Here is a 23844-nt window from a genome sequence, read left to right as displayed (position 1 = left end):
GCAAAAAGTAAGAGGGAAATTTAGCTACACTGCCAACAGTGCCAGAAATGGGCACATGAGAAGTACACCCCAGGCATGCCTTATTTTTGCTGTCCATAGTGCAAGACAGATTTGTCATCAGCTGAGGATTAAGCATGTTATTTTTATATTGTTTGCTTAATGCTCTTGTTCTTAGAGGTGTTTTAGCACTCAATAAAAAAAGTTTACTTCATATCAGTTTGTGTGTGTGGGTGAATACAAAATAATTCTTTAGATATGAAAAATAAATGGAATATACAAACTTAACCTTAAAGCAAAGACAAACACCTGACAACTAAAATGTTATGCATTAAAATAGACAAGTATTCCCATTATTACTGTGACCTCTTGTATTTCTGTTATACATAACTAACACATTGCTGCAGCAAATCCTTAAGGGGCTTCTTGCCCCACCCTACCAATATACCGTCTACCCAAATTTATTTTCCATCGATGTAGGCTCTAGGTCAGAGCTTTATCTACCTGTGGCCAGTTTCTTCCGCCTGTGTTTACACATTTCTGTCAAGTCTTCTCCAAATCTTTGTTTCTTTTAAGAAATGGTTGTTTTGGTCAGTTTTCTAGATGACATCCCTTACTGAACGAAATGCAAATTACATAATGACAGCTCTCTCTTTCCTAGACGGTGAACGATGTCGATAGCATCCTCAAGTTTGTTTTAAATCTGGAACCACGTGTTGATTACTTTATTTCTTTCCCGACTTACCTTTATCAATAGATATTACTGAAATGGGCATCTTAGCTTAACCCTTCCCTTTAGTAACAAATACTAGTGTTTATATAATCCTGTTTATATATGAGATCTCTACCTCGAACAGTCTCCAATAGATGTGGCTTGGCCTGTATAGTGGCAGCAGAACACTATAACCTACAAGCTCCTCAAGAATTATTTTAAAACAGTGCTGACCAGCAGCACCTTGTTCAGGTTTGCAATCAGCAATCAGTTTATTTTCTCTCCTTGAAGCTGCCTGATTCTAGCTGGAACAGTAAAATGTTATAATCACTTCATGTTCTATTATAACTCAGGAAGCAAGAACAGAAATTTAAAAAAGTATTTTTTTGTATGTAGTGTAGTTTTACTGATGATCATTTTACCTTTCTAAATAAACCATGTAACCAGCTGGTTTTACAGCCCCTCAATTAGTACTTACCTTGGACTACCAATGCTACTTTAGGAGATTAGTCCAAATGGCAATATGTAAAACCATCCTATAAACTTAGGTTTTTTCTGTGGGTGGCTCTATACATTTAATAGAGCTTTGTTTATTTTTATATATATATATATATATATATATATATATATATATATATATATATATATATATATATATATATATACACACACATACACACACACAGTACCAGTCAAAAGTTTGAATACACCTGCTTGAAACCAGGTTTTTCATGATTATCTATGCTTTTAACTGTATAAACTTGTCTATACACACTTAATATTTCATTATATAGTAGAAGTACAGATGTTTCAACATCAACTTTTCAGAGGAGATTGTGTGAAGCTTGCCAAACTGGAAGAAGTGCTGCAAAGAAACCATTGTTAAGAATGCCGAATAAGAGGAAGAGACTTGTGGATCAATGAGTCAAAATTTGAAATATTTGGGTCCAACCACCGAGTATTTGTAAGACGCACAGAGGGTTAGCGCATGAGTTCTGCATGTGTGGTGTCCACTGTTAAGCATAGAGGAGGCAGTGTCATGGTCTGGGGTTGCTTTGCTGGTGACAGAGTTGGTGATCTTTACAAAGTCCATGGCAAGCTCAACCAGCATGGCTATCATACCATACTTCAGAGGCATGCCATTCCATCAGGATTACGGCTACTTGGGAAGTCCTTCATTCTTCAGCAAGATAATGACCCAAAACACACCTCAAAGTTGTGCAAGAACTATCTAGCAAAGAAGGAAAGTGAAGGACAACTCAATCTAATGACCTGGCCTGCTCAGTCTCCAGACCTCAATCCCATAGAACTTGTATGGGATGAACTGGACAGAAGAGTCAAAGCAAAGCTACCCACAAGTACCCTACATCTCTGGGAATTGCTGCAGAAGAGCTGGGAAGAAATGCCGGGTGATTTCCTGCTGAAACTTGTTAACCGAATGCCTCATGTTGTGAGGATGTTGTTAAAGGCAAAGGGTGGCTATTTTGAGGAATCCAAGATTTAGAGACAATTTTCAATTTTCTTGAACATTGCTTTGATACTCCTTATGTTTTGCATATTGTAACATGTGTTTTCATTTTCAAGTATTTACAGAAACGTATACGATATAAAACATTGTCAATTATGAACAAAACCTAGTTTCCAGTAAGTGTACTCAAACTTTTGACTGGTACTGTGTGCGATATATATATATATATTCTCACACAGTACAGTCCAGTACAGTGTGTGTATATATATATATATATATATATATATATATATATATATATATATATATATATATATATATATATATATATATATATACACACACACACAGTACTCCATTTGTGAATTATCAAGTCATTACTCTCTTTTAAAGACACAGAATCTACTACATACAGTACTATACTTATGAAAATAAGTTGGTTTATAAAAAGATGGGCAAGGCGGACATGTTTTAAAAGAAAACATAACCAATCAAGTGTAAAAAGTAATCAATTTAGTATTACGGATAAGCATTTCTGCAGCTGCTGTATCCAAATAAATGACACCCTTTGCATCAATAGGAACCCAGAGTACTGAACCACAGCACTCCCAAAAGACGAGACGCTAGTACATTGACTATAGGAGAAGGGTTAGGAGTCTAGTTTTTCAATGTTGGTCTTGGCTACAACCCTAGCAAATCACTGGGTCATTAATATAGAAACATGCAGTTGTCTGGATTTTTCATTTAAAAGATTCATGAGTAATGCACGTGATGAATGAATGGGACGAATGGGACTCAAGTTACGGAAAAGCAAGACAAGCGCATGTTTGTTTTTTGTTTTTTTAGGTTATGTTAATATTTTTGATTAGATTAGTATTGCATAGCAGTGCATTCAGGTAGCTTTTAAATTACAGTAGTGATGTCAATTCACAATCTTAACAGGTTTTGTTCAATTTAACTCAAGCTATGCATATATTACGAGTATTTTAATATGTACAAAAGTAAATTAACAACTTTACAAATGTTATTTTTTATTTTTTACTTTTAAATGCAAAATAATAAAAATAGATTCCGTATAGCTTTCATACTATACAATAAAAATCTCCAAAAAAAAAAATAGAAATGACCTACAGGATGAATAAAGGATTGAAAATCAAATTTTAAATGAAAGAAAAAATATATATTTTAAACCTATGGGTGACCACAGCAAGAAAGCTGAATTACAATTTTAGTTTTAATGAGTTTAAGAGATCAAGAAGTGCTACAATAAAAGGAAAAAAGTCTGTCTGCAATGCACAAAATCCACTAAGCCTTCTCATGTATTTTTTGGACATAGGAGAATTTTCCTGTAAAATACTAAATCTTGGTTCAATAATGGTAATTGCCTTTAGTGATATGCTACCAGTTCATTGTGTTCAACAATATTACCTAATTTTAATTTTTCCCCCCCCCTTCGATTCTAGAATTTACAGTGCTTTGTGACTTTTAAATCTGTTCGGTTTTCTTTACATTGCGTACTTCTGAGTCCATTCTCTTGCTAGTCTGTTGTATCTGGAAAAACAAAATGACATAAGATGGTTAATGCATTTACTGACAATATGCATTTTAATAGCATGAAAGAAAGGGTCACGGTCAAGTTAATAAAAGTAATACCATCTCTCAATATTGAAGCCATTTTATATAACGATTTGTTTTATGCAAGTGTTCATGAAAGATGAGGGACAATGGGATAGCAACAGATGCCTCGTCAGGCAAGCTTCCCCCATAGCTCTGTGCGTGCACCTCAATCCTAACTGGAACAAGCCGTGCCATTCAAGCCTGACTCCAAGGTGACTTGTGCACAAAAGACCCAATTCATGAGTAGCAATACACCTAAATTAGTTCCCTTTAACAAGACTTTTTAGAAGAAAAAACAAGTCCCCCCCCAAAAATACCACCTAAGTAGTATACCGATACTTTACTACACAGTAAACATTTTAACAAGCAGTCTTAATATTTTCATAATACCAATGATTAATTGATGGAAGTTACGGATAATTAGAAAAACTGTACATGCACATTTGAACTTTTCCTAGTTTTAATTTCACTGACAATTTCACATATCAAGCCAGGTGTTCTTCATAGCTGCGGATGGATGTAAAGCAATGACAATAAAATTGAGATTACAAAAGACAGAAATCAGAAGCTACAAAAATAGAAAGTTAAAACAATCAAGAATCAGTAATTCCTATTAAAACTGAACTCCAAAATAGCTAGCAAGTGTGACCTCATTTTCAATATTCCAGTATTAGTGTAGATGACCCATGTGGTGAACAAATCTCTGCGTACGAGCACATCGGGTTTTATATTTTGAAAAAAACAGATAAAGATTATCAAAGCAATTCAAGTTACTGTGGTAAAAGATGCAGTATTACAAACAATATTTTATTTATTTTTTTTTTTTTTTTAATTGGTAGCCTATATTTATGTTAGTCCTTGTTGACCAATAGGATTTTATTATACAGTGCCACCGTTAAGGCAGTGCAGATCACATTAGTCTGCAAACCAAGACAGAACACAATGTCCAGGAAATGCCTCTCTTACGTCAAATACTGTAAACGATCAGGGGAAATAATTGATTCTTCAGTGTACTTGCTGCACATTTTGAATTTAAAGATACATAGAAAACATAATTAAACAGGACTGGGTAAAGCAAACAAATACTTGCATTATTTATTTTTTTCAGAACCATCACTGGTCCTTCATGTCAAAAGGAGCAAATAAAATAAGAGGTTTCTTGACTGCCAAAGCTCAGCTCCAGCAAGGCCTTTGAGAGCATGTCCTGTATTTCTGCTGCAGACTGAACATTTTCCATTAGAAAAAGTAAAAAAAAAAAAAAAATCAGCTACTCCAAACATGCATCATTCTCACCATCATTTCAGAACTCCTCGATGGCACAAATATAACTATGGAGAAGTGCCAGTAAAAGAAGAAAACCATACTCACTTTTCTTTATCTGACTTGTAGATGTGTGCTATGTCTGGTACTAAGGGGTCGTCAGGGTTTGGGTCACAAAGCAATGAACATATGGACAATAAAACTGTAAAATACAAATCGTAAGTTAAAAACTAACACAGAACGCAAGGATTAATAATAACGTATTGGACAAATAAAGCCACGGTACATTCACTTTACAAAAAACAGTTTTGTTTATAAATAGAATTACTTTGCACTGGTGGAAAAAAAAAAAAAGCTAGCTATAAACACCACAGTTTAAGTGTGATTCATTTAGTTACACCAACCTGGAAGTATGCAAAAAGCAAGAGTGATAGGAGGTTAAAGATAACTCAAAACCCTTAAACAGGAACTATCAAGTAAGCTTTCTTTTAGGTCTTCAAACCCATTTCCCCTTGTAACTGTAAACAGGATGTAGATTACATTTTTAAAAAATGGTATACTGTTGTAATGCTTAGATTTCTATGAGATGTAAACACAGCACATTGAGGAAACAATTTAAATCCTGATTCATTATAAAAAAAGAGGTTAGTGCTACATAAGATTCCCCTATTTATTTCATGACATACATATGAGTAAGACTATTTAAAAACTAAACATGGACCACCATATTTTATTTTTCACATCTAAACAAATTCTATCAATGGGAACTACAAGCCATGTGTTTCCATTTGAAAATGGGAAGCATAACAGTATTCATCCTAAACTCCTTTTTTTTTTATAACCATACCCTAAACAGGCTTACCTTTTGATACTGTTAGTGCCGGGGACCACTGTGACCTCAAAATATCCAGGCAAATACTTCCATTACTGTTTATGTTTGGGTGATATATTTTTGTTGTGAACGCTACCTGTTAAGACAAAACAAGCATCTCGCTGTTAGAGCCTTTTGTAATTGGGAACCCTGGACAGGAGGAGGGTGACAATTATTTGTTTAACCTACTTTGTATATTGTCACCGTATTTAGGAGCAGAAGACTACCAGCTATTTTTACAGACACCTATTAGCACTAATCTGATGGATGCCTAAGATTAGTACCAATTTGGATACAGTATTTGAAACCAGCCATACATAGTTACATAAAAATCATCATTTAAACAATGATTCAACAGTTACTCACAATTTTAAATGTCTAGGACTTGGCTAAAGTTTAGACAAAACTCCAAACTAACAGTCCTAGAACAAAATTTAAAATGTTAAACCCATTTAAAACCTAATTCCATATGGTTATGCTAACCTTTGGTGGTTTAAATGGGTAATCTGTCGGAAAGTGGATTGTGAGAAAGAAAACCCCTCCTTGATACGGACTGTCGCTCTAAAAGACAAACATTTGAATGATTAATACAGAACACATTTAACCTAATGTATCACAATAAGATAAGTGGTTCTGGATACAGTAATCTACATCTAAAGTACACAAAGATGTACGTATGGCCGCCTCCACAACATACCCAGCTGGAGATAACGTACATTAATCTCCTTAATGCTTACCCTGGTCAGCTGCCAACCTAAATATACTATGGGTATATGAAAACTACTAATGTTTTATAAAATACATTTTAAAAATCACTAAAACAGCAACAATACACAATCAAACTTTAATTAGAACGGTCACCAACATCTGTGGCTACTCAAGACGTGTGCCTCACATTCATTATTATGACCGTGTGCAATAAACTGCAAGTTGGCTTGTTGTGCATACAGCTTAAAATATATTTTATGGCTCGCAAAGAAATAATGTATATAATAATATATACATAATTAATTGTACTTCATGGAGGTACATCTTTATTTTTAAAGTCATCTGATGCTGCTTCAGGATTATTGAACTCCTGTGAGACTTCTGTAAAACAGTGCTAGATTACATTGTCAGCTAATTAAATATGATTAGGAAAATAAACTGCAGTTATTTAGAGAGGCGTTAACAACAACAAAAACATCTGTAAGCTGCAACATCTGATAAGTATTAAATGTATGTCAACAAACTAATATCCTATGTAAGAAGTAGATATTACATAAATAATGCAGAATGGAAAATGTACTTACAGGTCCCATTATTGTTGCTTGCCAATGAAACACTGCAAAAGAAATATAGCAAACAAGTATCACAATTATGTTCTGTAAACAAGTACTAAAATGAACAAGAATTCTGAAGGCAACACTTACAATCATCTCCCACTGGACCTGCTGAGCACTGTGCAGGTGGATCCCGTTGCAAGTCATTTAACTCCTGAAAGGTAAAAAATAAAGAAAGTGACTGCAAATAAATTACTTGACTGTTTAAAAGTGTTAACAAAATAAAACAAACACCTGCCTTATGATGCATTTCATTGACAATCTGTGTAACACGATGTCAAATATTCTGCAGAAAAGTATTTGTTACTGTAGATCAAGTAAGTTATAAGCTACAAGACAAACATTACAGTAATCAAGAAAGTGAGAGCATACGTGGTACAGGAAATTGTATCTGGATAAATGGCGAGGAAAACATTTGTGCTGCCAATAAAACAATATTTAGGATATACTCCACAATATAACCTCTTCAAGGGTATCAACTTGCAGCGCAATTACGGTGATCGTGGGTACTACGGTGCTTGACTTTATGGGTGACCAATTTGTAGAAATTCCCTTACGATGACCAAAGATGGTATTAGCATAACATACGAGTTTGGGCACATTCCAGGCGTCTCTCAACTCAGACATGGATTCCGATTTAATACATGTATTATGACTAATATTCACCTAAATTCCTTAACGTCAGAATGTTATTAAAATGTATCCCTCCCCCATCGCCAAATATAATGCAAGAGACAAGATATATAATAACACATCAACGGTTATATAATCTATTATGTAAAGTTAACTTAATACTGGTGACCGCTTTCCTCCAATTCTCACTGACATCACCGGCGATTAGGGGCTCACCATACTGACACAGTCATGATGTAGCAAAATACCTCCCTCAGAACTTCAGCAACGTAAAAACAAATGTAGGTGCACTGAATTTTACAATGGATGCTGTAGCATACGTGAAACCAAAACGTGTTTATATATATATAATATTTAGAGAGTTGACAGTCTATATAAATTAGTTGTAGTTTATATGTTTTAACAGTATCAGTACAACACGTGTAAGCGTAGTTGTGAAAGTCCTTTTCGTTAAGGCCCAATCTTGGGAAAACCATATTTAGGCCTAACAATATTACATAGAATCAAGTATACTATATAAAGAAGGTAATGATTCCATATCTGTCGAAATCATTTATCATTTTCTAGAATCCAAAAAGCTAAATTGTGATTGTACACAACTGAAAACATAAACCAGTAATAATAACAATAATAATAATAATAATAATAATACAACATTAAAAACAACGGTACTTTTACTACATTGCGATTAAGTTCAAATAAAATCCTGCCTGAATGAAACAGATTGAACCTCATATTGAAAAACTCCATTGTAAATACCTCAGTAGAAACAAAACTGAAATTAAAATATTCCTGCGGAAATAACGACAACATTTGCTGGTATACTAATGCAGATTTTTCACCTTTGTTAATACTGCCGGTACATCTAATCTATTTTTATAAAACAAATATAACATTTACTTTAACAATAAAGACATAATACTGGTAAGTTTATTTATAACAAATATATAACAATATGAGATACGTGTGAAGACGAAAGCGTAAGCTAAGGTTTATTTAATTTAGCTAGCTAAACCACTTCACTACCCTAAAGCACCTTAACTAGTATGATGAAAAATGCCGGTTAAATTGTTTAAAATTCAGAGTGACTATATGGATTTCTATGTAATTCAACACTAAACATCTCCCTTTTGTACAGGCCTTTGTTGTGGTGTAGTTTCTGGGTACTCGACAATTGAATTTGTACTGTGTTGCATTGTGCTGCGTCTAGCAGAATTAGTCATCTTCCGTACTTACCTTCTGTATTCTTTTCAAAGCCATGACTACAAGCCAGATAAACTAAAAATAATGAACGTATATTTCTGTTCGTGTCTTTTGATATGACTACAGACAAAATCTGACAAATACTTTCTCTTTCTCTCAGTCGCTCACCAAGGGTGTGTTTTAGGATTTTTGATTTCTTTTGTTTCCGCTTTTTTGTTCAGGGTAGCACAAATACCGATGCATTCTGGGATTTGAAGTTGACATAGGGTGCGTTGTTAAATTCATCGGTGCTCTGCCGCGCTGAGTCGGAAGTGACATCACTTGGTGTTCATCGGTGCGGGAATTTAACAGCCGTTTGGTGAATCAACATAGCTAATAATAATAATAATAATAATAATAATAATAATAATAATAGGTTGCTGCTGCGGTATGCAAGCAAATTGGGATGAAGTTTTAGCTATCAAAAGCGACTAATTAGGAGCTAGCTTGTTGTTACATTAAACTGTAGAAAACAGCTAGCTTGCAACTGTAAATATTTATAAACGTGACTATATTAATGGATACACTTTCAAATACAGTTCGCCTACTTTTTGCAACTTCGTAACATATTTGTTTGATCTTAACAACAGTTCGTGAGCAGCTCGGAGGTGCGCTCAACTAGAACGTTTGCGAACAGTTATAAACTTATTTTTCTGATGTGGACTGTTCCCCACAAACGTTTGCTAACTGAGACGAACACTCTGAAGACTTAGTTTGCGTAAAACAATAGTGGCGACAGCCTGGCTGCGAGAACATTTATTTGACTCTGGGGGATGGACAAGCTTTGTCAGTTTATATGACAAAAAAAAAAAAAAAAAGAGCCGAAATAGTTACTTTAGGTATGTTTGATTATAATTTGACTTATTTATACAATATTGGTATTTTTCGATACAATATGTATGCTATTATTATTATTATTATTATTATTATTACTATTATTATTATGATGATGGTGTGTTTACTTAGAAAGAAAAAAGAAAAAAATACGAACTCTAGTTTTGAAATAGCTAATCCTGCCGTTTTGCTTTCGGATTTTAGGATGTGTTGCATATTTGAAATGTTCGTGTAATGTTCGGTAAACAGTTAAATTGGCCTTGTTCAAAGAAACACAGTTCTCCTGCGAAAGTTGTCCTAGTTGAAGAACGCACCTCTGGTGAATACATTTTTACTATAAAATGTTATTATATTACAATTATACTATTACATTTAAACCATACACAAAATATATCAGCATTTAACACAATATTGATTAAACCTTTTTAACACTACTTTGCAGGTACAGAGAAACCTGAATAACATACGCTTGGAAAACTAGCTGTAAGGTACTTCCATCTTATCCTGGGTTTCTCGTGACAGCTTACTTAAGGTGGCCATAAAAACACTTTTTACTTAATTTGCCAAATCCTTTACAGACAACAATTTGAAAGATAAGTCAGTAACTCATTCAAAGGTGGAGAACTAGGAGGTTGACTTGATCACCCTATCCCACAAGAATAAACCACAACATAATTTTTATTTATGTAGTTTACCTGAGATTACCACTAAACATAGTTGCTGCAATCTAGGAGAGGAAAATGTTTAACCTGTATATGGGTATTGGGCCTGTCCACTTTTTGCACTATCAAAGTTTTCTCATTGGCTACTCCACTATTACTCAGAATATTGATGGTGATATTGTTATTCAAAATTAATCAGCCCTTTGCTATTAATCCAAAAAACAAAACCCAGGCCTATATTAAGCAAACTGCTTTATGTTGCCAAAATGGAGTTATCCTCACATGATTAGATTAAGAGGCTTTACCATTGTGGCTTCCACTTTAACAACACTCCCATTCTGACGACGAAACCTAAACGTCACCGCCCTTGTTGTTTCTGTTTGGAGACACGTGATCCTGCGGTTGCAGAAGCGACTGACCTTTTCTGTGTAAAGTTGTCAGTACCATAAACCAAGACATGAACGCGAGTTCTGTGTCAAAAGGTAGGGAATACCGATGCATGTCTGTACGTATATTTTGGTACTATCCTTAGAGCGCTCCCTTTCGATTTATTATTGTCTGGACCCATGTATTCGACTTTGGCAAAAAACACTGGCAGAGATTTATTTATTTATTTATTTATTTATTTTTAGGAAGAGATCGCGCTAAGTGACGTTTTTAAGCCACAACGTGTTTGATTACGTATGGATTAGACATTATTAAGGTCGACTATATCAAATAAAAAATAACAAGGTGACATTGGTAATTTGAAATAAAAAGCGATAGACTGCAGAAAACGTGAAGTAAATCAAGTTTCTTCATTCAGGCCGAGTCGTTAACATGGCAACATCTTTCCAAATCGTTGCTTCACGACCAAATGCAGTCAAAATGGCCATCAGAACTAAAACCACTGGCATTATATATATATATATATATATATATATATATATATATATATATATATATATATATATATATATATAGAGAGTGTTCACATATGCTATTCATGTAATTTAAAAAAAAAATCAATTTTGACACCCTATAATAGGCTATGCCCTGTAAGATTCTATATCTAGATTTGTATTGTATTATATGTAGGAATATATTTGCCACGTGTCTTTGGTTACTGGTTTATCAGCTTCTATAGCATACCACAAAGTATTGTTTAAGCTACCATTGATTTTTAATGTGGTCACATTAGTTTTAACCTTGCTGGATTCACAGTGTTGGTGAAGTTACAGTTACATTTTATTTGAACACATTTGTAACTAGTCACAGTAACATATTACTTTGATTGTAATTAGGTAGTTACTTCTCAGGAACATGATAGATATACTATCTATCTATCTATCTATCTATCTATCTATCTATCTATATATATATATATATATATATATATATATATATATATATATATATATATATATATATAATCAGATGTCTGTACAGAAATTAGTTTATAGAAGGGTAACTTATGAATACTTAACTGGAAAACCATGTTTTCATGTCTTTGTTGTAGCTGAGCTGATAGCAGCGATCTCCTTGACAGCAGGAGCAGCTGCTATTGGGTACCTGGCCTATAAAACATTTATGTCCAAAGATAAGTGCTGTAAGACCCGGGTCAATTTAGAAATTCAGAAGGACAACCCGAAGGTAGTTCATGCCTTTGACATCGAAGACCTGGGAGACAAGGCAGTATACTGCCGCTGCTGGAGGTCTAAAAAGGTAAGACTAGCATGTTGGCACCTTGAATGGAAAGCATTAGCTCTGTACTGCAGACAATGGTAGCAAAGGGACCTGCAATAGTATATAAGCCATTGGATGAATGGTTCTACGCTTATTTAAAGAATGTTGCCCATGCAATATTCTCAGGAAATCTGTGACCCTTGCACTGAATAAGTCTCTCCTGGATCAATGCATTCTTCTGGCTGGAAGCAAGTCAGTCAATACAGTAGGGGAAGCAGCTTGGTTAATGACAGAAACAAATTGAATGAGTGAGGACAATTTCAGCCTCCAGGTTAAATGACCAAGGAGCTCAACACTAATAGTATCAGATATCATGTTTTAAAATAAAAATGCATGTTTACTATGCAATGTGTTTATTTCAAAAGTGTACATTTGAGACCTACATAAAGGAAGTGCACAGAAGGTAAGATTCATGGAATTATGTTGTCAGCTGCAATCACTACAGAAATGCTTGCGCTAGATGTCATATCTCACGTCCACTCAACCAGAAAACAGAAATAACATTTATTTGCCCATCTGTCTCAAATTTTCCTAGACAAATTCACCTGGGGGTTTTCAGATATGCTGAGTTCAGAAATAATTGCCTTTTTTTTGTCCCCTTTGACTGTTTTGCAATGTGAAACATACAAACATATTACTTAACAAATTTAAGGCTCTTAATAGAATAGGGTTATTTCATGCCAACTCGACCAGTGTCGTTGCCTGTCCGACTCAGATTTTCCTAGAAAAATTCACCTGGGGTGTTTCAGACATGCTGAGTTCATAAATCATAGGTCTTTTTTTTTTTTTTTTTTTTTTTAATTCCCCTTCGACCTGTGACCTTGCAATGGTCAACCTAAAGTGAGAAAGGAACCGTGACCAGAAAAGTCACCCTGGGTGCAATTTAGATGCTACCATCATGTGTAGCACCTCATTCTACTTGTATTCAATAGGGCTTTTCAGAAAAAAATACTAGGAGCATCCTACTCACTTCTGGCAAATTGCCAGACGAGGGGTAACTGACGAGTTTTATTCAAACTTCAGCCTAACCCTTTACCCTGTAGGGGATGTGGGTCCAATGTAAGTATTGCTGTATGACCCTTAGGAACCAGTCCTCCAAATTCTGTGAAAAACTTTTGGTTTCAAGTCCCACCACTTGTCATTAAACCCCCTTAAATGTTTGCTACTTGTACCAAGTTTAGGCCATAATAACTTGCGTGGGGGAACTCCAGAGATATGTTTGGAAGGATGTTGATGAGATATACAAGCATCAAGCAAAATATTATGGTATCCGGGGATTTTGGATTTTTGAAGTTGCATTTGTCGTGCATTCGAGCATTGCTTATGGCCACATTGGTGAGGTTAAAGTACCACATAGTTCTATCCAGACTGGTGTTTCTTCAATTGTACATTCTCTGAGGATTGATCTAGAGGAAAAAGTAACAATGTGATCTTCCAATGGCACTAGCTTGGAGCTGAGGGGTTATGAACTTGAATATGGGGCTTGGGACTTCTTTGTTATGATGACACATTTGAAACTACCAAAACCTTATTTAGTTGGATTTTAAAAACCAGAAAGAGACAGTAAAGTTTTTTATAAGTTGTGGTGCCTACCTAGGGGGATAATTGATTGACTGACCAACCATTTGTGAAAAAGCCTTTTGCTGCATTCTCATGCTAGCCAATCACAACTGAAAGTCTTTGGTTTAGAGGTCTTCGATGATAGGTGTGTTTAAAAGGTGCTGTAAACAGGGAAGAAAAACTGTGAATTTAGTTTTTAAAACCCAACTAAGTAAGGTTCAGGTAGTTCCAAATGTGCCACAAAGTAGTCCCAAGTCCTATGCAAGTTCAAAACCCCTCAGCTCCAAGTTAGTGCCAGTGGAAACAAAGACTGTTACTTTTTCCTCTAGAGTCCTCAGAGAATGCAAAGCTGAAGAAATAGCCAGTTTGGACAGAACTATATGGCACTTTAGCCTCACCGAAGTGGTCACAAGTAATGCTGAATGCATGACAAATGCAACTTCAAAAACCTGCCAAAAATTCCAAATCCCTGGATACCATAATATTTAGCTTGACACTTTTAGATCTCATCAACATCTATCCAAACGTATCTTTGGGTGAGTCTCCACACGCGAGTTATTACGGTCTAAACTTGGTACAAATAGCAAAAATTAAAATTTGAAGGGGGTTTAATGATGAGTGCTGGGACTTGAAACCAACATTTTTTTTATACAATTTGGAAGGCTGGTTCCTCAGATTCCTATAGCAATACTTACATTTTAGGACCCACATCCCGTACAGGGTAAAGGGTTAGGCTGAAGTTTGAATAAAACTCATCAGTTACCCCTCATCTGCAGTTTGCCAGAAGTGAGTAGGATGCTCCTAGTATTTTATTCTGAAAAGCCCTATTGAATACAAGTAGAATAAGGTGCTACACATGATGGTAGCATCTAAATTGCACCCAGGTTGACTTTTCTGGTCATGGTCCCTTTCTCACTTTAGGTTGACCATTGCAAGGTCACAGGTCGAAGGGGAATTAAAAAAAAAAAAAAAAAAAAAAAAAAAAGGCCTATCATTTATGAACTCAGAATGTCTGAAACACCCCAGGTGAATTTTTCTAGCTAAATCTGAGTAGGACAGGCAACGACACTGGTTGAGTTGGCATGGAATAACCCTATTCTATTAAGAGCCTTAAATTTGTTAAGTAATATGTTTGTATGTTTCACATTGCAAAACAGTGCAGTCTGATCCTTAGGGCAAATTCTTTACTCAAAGTGTTCTCTGTGAGAAAGTAGTTTGAGTCTAAAGTTCAACAGTATTTCTGGCCTCTGCAGTTATACAACTACATATTTTAGGTATTCATCTAACATATTAAGGTCTATACCTTATCTGTAACTTTATTCAAATAGAATAGCAACACATATATTTGTTTCAAACTGTCTTCATCCCAAGTGCTTTCAAATGGAGCTTCTAAAGTTGCAATGTACAGGCTATTAGTAGAGAGACAATAGTGTTTTATGTGAATACTTGCCTGGAAACCATACAGTTGGCCCAAGTTCGTAGTTAACCTCCTTTTTGTTTTTTTCTTATGCTTAATTTTAGTTCCCATTATGTGATGGATCCCACACAAAGCACAATGAAGACACTGGCGATAATGTGGGGCCTCTCATCATAAAGAAAAAAGAAGCTTGAAGGATCATGTATGCACCTCCTTAAGAATGTAGCTAAAAAGATGCAAATGTTATTGCTTATAGAAACATACCAATATGAATTTAATTTTAAACTAATTTTAGTTATCCATTCAGTCCACATCATGCCATAGTATGCATATTGTATGGCAACTCCTTGTTCTTGTATTAACACTACAATAGCAGTGAATCTATCATAGTTTCTATTGAATTAGGGTGGGACAAATCATCTCAGATTCTGTGGGTCAGATTGCCTTTATTGTTGATAGTCAAATCTAATGTAAAGTAATATTCATAATATATGCTTTTTGTTGGGCTTTAAACTGTCAGTCCAGTTCAGTTACTTTTTCAGCTGGTTGGATGATGTATCCTGTAAATGTTATCTGGTTGTCTGAACACTTTTCTGTTTTGCTTCCTGAACTGCACCAGGTATTTACTCCCTCTTACTGTGTTTAGGAGGAGCAAGGCCATGCCTGTTGGCTTAGAGAGTGACTTTGTGACGTGCCTTTAAAATGTGAAGGGTGCCTTGGAATGTCGTCAAACCAGAAATCTCTACTTTCTGAACCAGTAGGGTGAGGACAAAATTAGTTCTGAACAATGCAGGAAACAGAAACTGAGGAATTATAGTTTAGTGTAAAACTAAATGTGATTGTGAGACATTGCTAGGGACAAGTCAAGAAAACATTTTGGGATAATTCTATGAACACATATGTGTGGTTATTTTTGAGAAATTTTATTTATTCCCATGTATCCTTCAAATTATTGTTCTAGTCTAAAACTGAGAACATTTCCATACTGCCTTCTGCATAGTTTGATGTTATTTCAATGAGGTGGACACTACTTAATATGTATTCAGTTAAAAGCCACTTATGTCTCTAGTACCTGTAAGAGAAATCCAAAAGACCTAACCTGGGACCTGGATTGTTCCTTTAGGTTTTCTAAAAATTTCACATATTGTCATTTTTCAACCTACGTGTTGCAATATATATATATATATATATATATATATATATATATATATATATATATATATATGTGGAAATGATTGTACATCATATAGTGTCTTTGGGAGGTTTTTTTTTTAGGTTACTTGAATAATACTGTATTTTATTGGTTGAAGTATATCTTCATTGAAAAAGGGAAAGACAGTACCTTAGTAATGGCGGAAGTGGGTTTGTTGTTGGCATATGCATAACTAGCAGGGGATTGTCAAAATTGTTGGTTTTTGATTTCTTATAGAAAAGCATACGAAATCGTGACCTTAAATGTATTATTGTTTAATACTGGGACACAGGTACATCAGTTCACAAGTCTGTCATTATTTGTTTTTAAGGTTTAGGAATTCCTACTTCCTGTCAAAAGAATTAAAGGAAAGGTGTGTCACTTCGAATTGTGCTGGGGTTTATATCCAAAGGTAAATGGGTTTTTAAATAGAATCAAGTTCAATAATATGTTGACTCCTTTAGTATGCTGTAGTTCTTGATTAATTCTGTCAGCGCAAAAGTATAGAGGGGGATATTTTTTTTAATATTGGAATGTTCATTTAAGGCTATTGCGTTGTCTTTTCTGAATCTTTTTGCTAGAACCATGACAGGTCAGTATTTAAACCACTCTACTATTCAGTAGATAATGATTTATTTATATTTTGTTTTAAACAAAATCATGAAGACATGTGCATCACAATCGTGAAGTCAGGTGCATGTACATTTAGAAGTGTGTACTAGTGTAATTTATGCTTTTCATGCAATGCCAAAAAATGTAAAAACTGTGTTTTAATGTACATTTATAATAAAATAATGTCAGTGTATGTACGTATCTGTTGTGGCAGTGCGATTGCCCTGCACAGTGGTAAATTAGTGTTGGTGTGGTTTATATGTGGGAATGGGTTTATTTTGTGTCGTTTTGGGACTTGATTTGTTTGATTGAATTATTGTTTATAGATGGGCGCTCAATTGAGACTTGCTGCCTGCTATGCTTGGTTGAGGGAAGGACAGCAAGTGATTGGCTGTGCTGGTCCTCAATCAGCAGGTGGGCGGGTCTCGACCGAGTGTCCGTCAGTTTAAAAACATCTGCGGGAGATAGCTCGGGGCTGTTGCAAGGCCTGCCGTTTTCATGGCACCTTTTGAGTTATAGTTTGGGGTACTGTATTTTATTTTGCACTTTTTGTACAGTTTGCTGTATTTGTCCTCTGTGCGTTACCATCGCTGGTAACGTCACATGACCGCCTTTATTTTACTTTCGTTTTCTGTTTGTGTTAATAAATCCTGCGCGCCTGTGCCGGCGTTTTCAACAACACCACGTCTGTCTCTCTGTATGCTTGAACAGCGGCTACACACACGTGTGACCCGAGGAAGACCCTGTCACATATGTCACATATGTATTAACAGTGTCACACATTGTTTTGCTATATCTTGAGAGCTTGTCATCCAAGTATGCTAAACCTTCGTATGGACATTCCTTTGCAAGTTATTGAGGTTATTGGCTGAGCTGTTGAATGCTAAACATTGGGATTCAATCTCCAAATTTTGATTAAAATGTGCCCAGGTGGTCTTCTACATGCTACGGATGTAAGTGATGACACCTGAGTGGTATTATTTGTATCATTTTAAGGGGATGTGTATGTTTTCAACACCGACCCTCAATTATCCATTATTGTCCAGGGTTTTGATTCAACCAATTTATATTGAAAACAATTTGTGTTGCAGTCGGCACCCTAATTTCGTAATTGGTATAGGCATTTATCAACGATGCATTGACGTTTTATTTTTCAAATTAAAGAACAAACATTCGTTTTTTAAACAGAAGAGCCAATAACTAAAAAGTTCTGCATAACAGTTAAACATAAAGGCACAACTTATATTCAAATTAGAACACTTCCGATTATATAAAAAAAAAAAGAAATAAAGGACTTGAGTTAACAACTGAAAGGAATATGCGTTGTCCGCATCAGATGTCCTTTTAATAATGATAACAGGTACTATATTTTAACAAGTTATTTCTATCTGAACTGTGGTGGTTCATTACTGTTAACATTTTATGTCCAAAAGCAAAGCAAAGTATTCGAATTAATCTCAAAAATCCTGACTGATTTAACTATTGTACTAAATTCTGCATCTTTTTATATAATATTGCCATATAATCCAAATACAACATGCTTTGAAACAAAATGAGGTAAATCAGTAGATTTAATAGATAAAAAAAACCCCAAAAAACATATTGCCTTAATTTTTAAATCAAGAAAATGTGAATACAATACGCCTACATCTGATTTGGCTTGTCAAACTCGAATGTAGAGGCCAAAAGTGTGTATCCTAGCAACGCACTAATCTACCGTACTAGCACTAAAATAAGCACACTCTCCTACACTGAAAGTTTTAATGCAAACCAGCAACAGGAGACTTCAAACTGGGTTCTAATTTGATGCATCGATTCACCATTATGTAATCGAAGCTCAGGAAATTTAAGGACAGATGAGCAATAATCGATGCATCGATTAATTATTGCACCCCTAAACACAATGCATAAAAAACAAATATTTAGTCCTTACTGAAATAAAAACCTCTCCTTATCTAAACAATGGCAGATGTAAATATTCTGTAACCAACTGTCCTGTAATTGAGCAGCCCCTGTAATTGAACACAGATATCAGTATGTTTGGTATATCACCATTTAAACAAAAGCGTCAATAGAAAATTATACAAAACACAGGCTATAAACAGGTAAAGCAAAATTAAAGGTAGGTGATATATTGACTCTTTAACATAAATTCAATTAAAACATCCCCCTGTTTTTTTTTTTAGATATTTAGATTGGATTTTTAGTTTAGATATTATGTAGGGTTCAATCGAGTAGTTGGGGATATACAGTCAATATGTACATTAATTGAAGCCCCACTATAGCAAATAACAAATATGGATTATTGCTTAGTGCTGGAGATAGTACATGAGTTAGGTTTTAATTTAGTGGTTTTGGACTTCAAACCAACCCATCCCGGGTTTAGGGACAATAGAGTTTTTTCATCTTATTCTACAATGTGATGTTAAAATAAATCTTGACATTGCATCACTATGGCATTGGACTTCACTATAGTAAAGAGGAAGAAATCACTAACGTGTAAGAAAAAAAAAAACAAAAAACATTAACACATTAGGCCCTTGTTCTGGATAAAGATCCTACAGCATGTAGTCAATGAGGAATGTAATATGAGTTGCATGTTTCCAGGTTTTTTTTTTTTTTTTTTTTAAAGACTATTAACTACCCATCAGACAATATTGTGACATTAATGGCTACAGAACAACTAGGAAGAGGTGGGGATGGGATATCTAATTTCTCATTTCTACTCAGTCCCCAGACCTGACCCACCTAGATGGCTGGAATAATTTGAAGAATCAGGCAAATCAACTCCAAACAAAATCTTTCTGATGTTCCGTGAAGTGCAGTCCTATTGACAAGCCAGAAGAGGACAATGTTGACATATATTTATGTGCCTAGAAGCCTGAAGCCCACATTACAGACAAATAGTAACAAATGTACAAACAGAATATTTGGAATTTTCATTGACTTATAACTGAAATGATACAAAAAGATATTTCATAGATTACAAATCTGGTTTGGCAAAAACTCCTTAAACATAGTTTGGATGTAAAATTGACAGAAAATGACCCAACCCCAGTTGTACTGTATTTATTCATCTGTTACTTGTTGGAAGGGTTTTCAACCTAACAACAGTCCTGTTGACCAGACAGATCAGGGCACTGGTGGTTCCTATTGGTTTGTCCTGAAGCCTCTGCCGTCCCACAGCTTTGTAAGACCTATGACAGAGAAAGAATGAATCTTGGTTATAAATCTCCCTCCTGACCTGTGAGGGCGCTGTGTAAAGGGAACAGAGTTTCGGAAGGGTCTAGGGATGGTAAAGGACAAGACAAAGCTTTCAAATAATTTTTCAGTAAAGTGATTAGGCCTACTCTAGGAATCGCGTCAAAATAATTGCAAATTCTTGAGTTGTAATAGGTAGTTTGAAACTCCATAAGAATTGTGTATAGTTAAGAAGATTGCCATTACAGTTAAATATAAAAACATTTCTACTTTCTGAATATACCCTTATATAAAAAATAGACAACTGCTTCACAAACATTTTATAAAATTTGGTGGTAATACCATCATTATCTGGTGATTTTTTATTTTATTTTTTTAAATTTAGTAGTTGCCAATTGATTTTACCCCATTTTTCTCCCAAGTTGATATATCCAATTGTACTTTAAGCTCAGCTCACCTCTTCCACCCCTGCGCTGACTAGGGAGCGGCAAAGACGAACACACGCTGTCCTCCCAAGCGTGTGCCGTCAGCCGACTGCTTTTTTTTTCACTCTGCAAGCCCACCATGTAGCCAATGCAGAGCTACAGCGTCAGAGGACAACACAGCTCTGGGCAGCTTACAGACAAGCCCTCAGGCGCTTGGCCAGTCTACAGGGGTTGCTGGTGTGCAGTGAGCCGAGGACACCCTGGCCGACCTATCCCAACTGCGTTCAGTTTCACAATTTTATGCGGGATGCGGGATGATCCATTATTGATGTTTCATCTTCAAAAAAAATCGAGCAGGTTAGATAGACACGATCTCCCTTTCCTAAAACCATGTTGATACTGGATATTGTTACCATATAGGTCATTTTCCATTTTGGATCTTATTATAGTTTTCATAAGTTTGCATCTAATATAAGTTAGGTTTATTGGTCTGTGGTTACCTGGTTCAGTTTTGTTTATCGGTATTACGTTTGCAATTTATATATATATATATATATATATATATATATATATATATATATATATATATATATATATATATATATATATATATAGTTTTGTATAGTTAAGGGGGTTGGAAGAATTTCTACCTTAACATTATTTTCATTTATAAAATGTTGATACTAACCAAAATTCACTGCGAGACTGTTGTGAACAAGCTTTGTTACTCCAGATAAAAGTTTTATCATTAGGGATTTTTTTCCCTCCAAATATCAACATTATTAAATTTTTCAGTGACTAAAACAAAACTATTATTAATATTAGGAGATCTTTATAGTGGCAATGTATCCAAAGTATCATCTTTGGTTATATTTAAATCCCCACTGAGCACAAGTTTAGAGTTTGAATATTTTTTTTGTCAAAGTAAGATTTTATCTTGTAAAGTTCCAAATAGAAAATCATTTTCAGTATGATAATTATAACTATAAATATTAATTAACATTATAATATGATCACTGAGTTTAATAGTGAGAATAATGTAGTGACCATTAAGATCGCTTTCTGATTGAAGAATGTTTCCATCAAATTTATATTTCAGAACAGCAACTCTAGTGGAATGACCCAAACCTTGTGATAACCAGATATCATGCCCCACTGAGACCTCAAGAACCCCTTATCTCTTTCACAAGAGTGAGATTCTTGTACAAAGCAAAAATCAGAATCTCTTTTTTTTTAGTATAATAAAAAAAAGTTTTGTTTCTAACCCCCTGGCATTGAACAAAATAATGGATAATGATGAAATTTTAAGCTAGCAGAATTTAAATGTTATGATCAAGAATACTAGTTCAAACTTAAATAATATACCAATTGTCAGCTGAGAACATCTGACCACTTCATGATTCAGATTATACACACACACACACACAGAGTACTGTGCAAAAGTTTTAGGCAGGTGTGAAAAAATGCTGTAAAGTAAGAATGCTTTCAAAAATAGACATGTTAATAGATTATGTTTATCAAGTAACTAAATGCAAAGTGAGTGAACAGAAAAAAAATCTAAATACAATCCATATTTGGTGTGACCACCCTTTGCCTTCAAAACAGCATCAATTTTTCTAGGTACACTTGCACAAAGTCAGGGATTTTGTAGGCATATAGTCAGGCTTATGATTAAACAATTATACCAAACAGGTGCTAATGATCATCAATTCAATATGTAGGTTGAAACACAATCATTAACTGAAACAGAAACAGCTGTGTAGGAGGAATAAAACTGGGTAAGGAACAACCAAACTCAGCTAACAAGGTGAGGTTGCTGAAGACAGTTTATAGTCAAAAGTCATACACTATGGCAAGACTGAGCACAGCAACAAGACACAAGGTAGTTATACTGCATCAGCAAGGTCTCTCCCAGGCAGAAATTTCAAGGCAGACAGGGGTTTCCAGATGTGCTGTCCAAGCTCTTTTGAAGCAGCACAAAAAAACCGGGCAACATTGAGGACCGTAGACGCAGTGGTCGGCCAAGGAAACTTACTGCAGCAGATGAAAGACACGTCATGCTTACTTCCCTTTGCAATCTGAAGATGTCCAGCAATGCAATCAGCTCAGAATTGGCAGAAAACAGTGGGACCCTGGTACACCCATCTACTGTCCGGAGAAGTCTGGTCATAAGTGGCCTTCGTGGAAGACTTGCGGCCAAAAAGCCATACCTCCGACGTGGAAACAAGGCCAAGTGACTCAACTATGCAGGAAAACACAGGAACTGGGGTGCAGAAAAATGGCAGCAGGTGCTCTGGACTGATGAGTCAACATTTGAAATATTTGGCTGTAGCAGAAGGCAGTTTGTTCGCTGAAGGGCTGGAGAGCGGTACACGAATGAATGTCTGCAGGCAACAGTGAAGCATGGTGGAGGTTCCTTGCAAGTTTGGGGCTGCATTTCTGCAAATGGAGTTGGGGATTTGGTCAGAATGAATGGTCTCCTCAATTCTGAGAAGTACAGGCAGATACTTATTCATCATGCAATACCATCAGGGAGGCATCTGATTGGCCCCAAATTTATTCTGCAGCATGACAACGACCCCAAACATACAGCGAAAGTCATTAAGAACTATCTTCAACATAAAGAAGAACAAGGAGTCCTGGAAGTGATGGTATGGCCCCCACAGAGCCCTGATCTCAACATCATCGAGTCTGTCTGGAATTACATGAAGAGAGAGAGAAGCAACTGAAGCTGCCTAAATCCACAGAAGAACTGTGGTTAGTTCTCCAAGATGTTTGGGCCAACCTACCTGCCGAGTTCCTTCAAAAACTGTGTGCAAGTGTACGTAGAAGAATTGATGCTGTTTTGAAGGCAAAGGGTGATCACAAAAAAATATTGATTTGATGTAGATTTTTCTTTGTTCACTCACTTTGCATTTAGTTAATTGATAAATATAAACTATTAATGTGCCTATTTTTTAAAGCATTCTTACTTTACAGCATTTTTTCACACCTGCCTATAACTTTTGCATAGTACTGTGTGTATGTATATATATATATATATATATATATATATATATATATATATATATATATATATATATATATATACATA

At 35.2% G+C, this 23844-nt stretch overlaps 2 protein-coding genes across 3 annotated transcripts; one reads left to right on the top strand and one right to left on the bottom strand.

Moving 5' to 3' along the window:
- Positions 1-2655: 2655 nt before the first annotated feature.
- Positions 2656-9293, bottom strand: LOC121322060 (ubiquitin-conjugating enzyme E2 D4-like). Its single transcript, XM_041261550.1, has 7 exons — positions 9117-9293; positions 7338-7401; positions 7218-7249; positions 6409-6486; positions 5917-6022; positions 5163-5256; positions 2656-3728 (listed from the first exon to the last, which is right to left on the bottom strand). The coding sequence occupies exons 1-7, from the start codon at positions 9138-9140 to the stop codon at positions 3683-3685; spliced, it is 444 nt and encodes a 147-aa protein (XP_041117484.1). The 5' UTR covers positions 9141-9293; the 3' UTR covers positions 2656-3682.
- Positions 9294-10427: 1134 nt separating this feature from the next.
- Positions 10428-20805, top strand: LOC121322181 (CDGSH iron-sulfur domain-containing protein 1-like). Of its 2 annotated transcripts, XM_041261768.1 has the most exons (4): positions 10428-11100; positions 12117-12322; positions 15425-15522; positions 19855-20805. In XM_041261768.1, exons 1-3 carry the CDS (start codon positions 11076-11078, stop codon positions 15512-15514), a joined length of 321 nt encoding a protein of 106 aa, XP_041117702.1. In that variant the 5' UTR covers positions 10428-11075; the 3' UTR covers positions 15515-15522; positions 19855-20805. The 2 variants fall into 2 exon arrangements, with proteins under 2 accessions (XP_041117702.1, XP_041117701.1); XM_041261767.1 differs by lacking the exon at positions 19855-20805 and having other exon boundaries at positions 10457-11100; positions 15425-16427.
- The last annotated feature ends 3039 nt before the right edge of the window (positions 20806-23844 follow it).

This window comes from Polyodon spathula, chromosome 10 (assembly GCF_017654505.1).
Source record: "Polyodon spathula isolate WHYD16114869_AA chromosome 10, ASM1765450v1, whole genome shotgun sequence".
Classification (NCBI taxonomy): domain Eukaryota; kingdom Metazoa; phylum Chordata; class Actinopteri; order Acipenseriformes; family Polyodontidae; genus Polyodon; species Polyodon spathula.
This window is presented reverse-complemented; position numbering and strand designations above follow the sequence as displayed.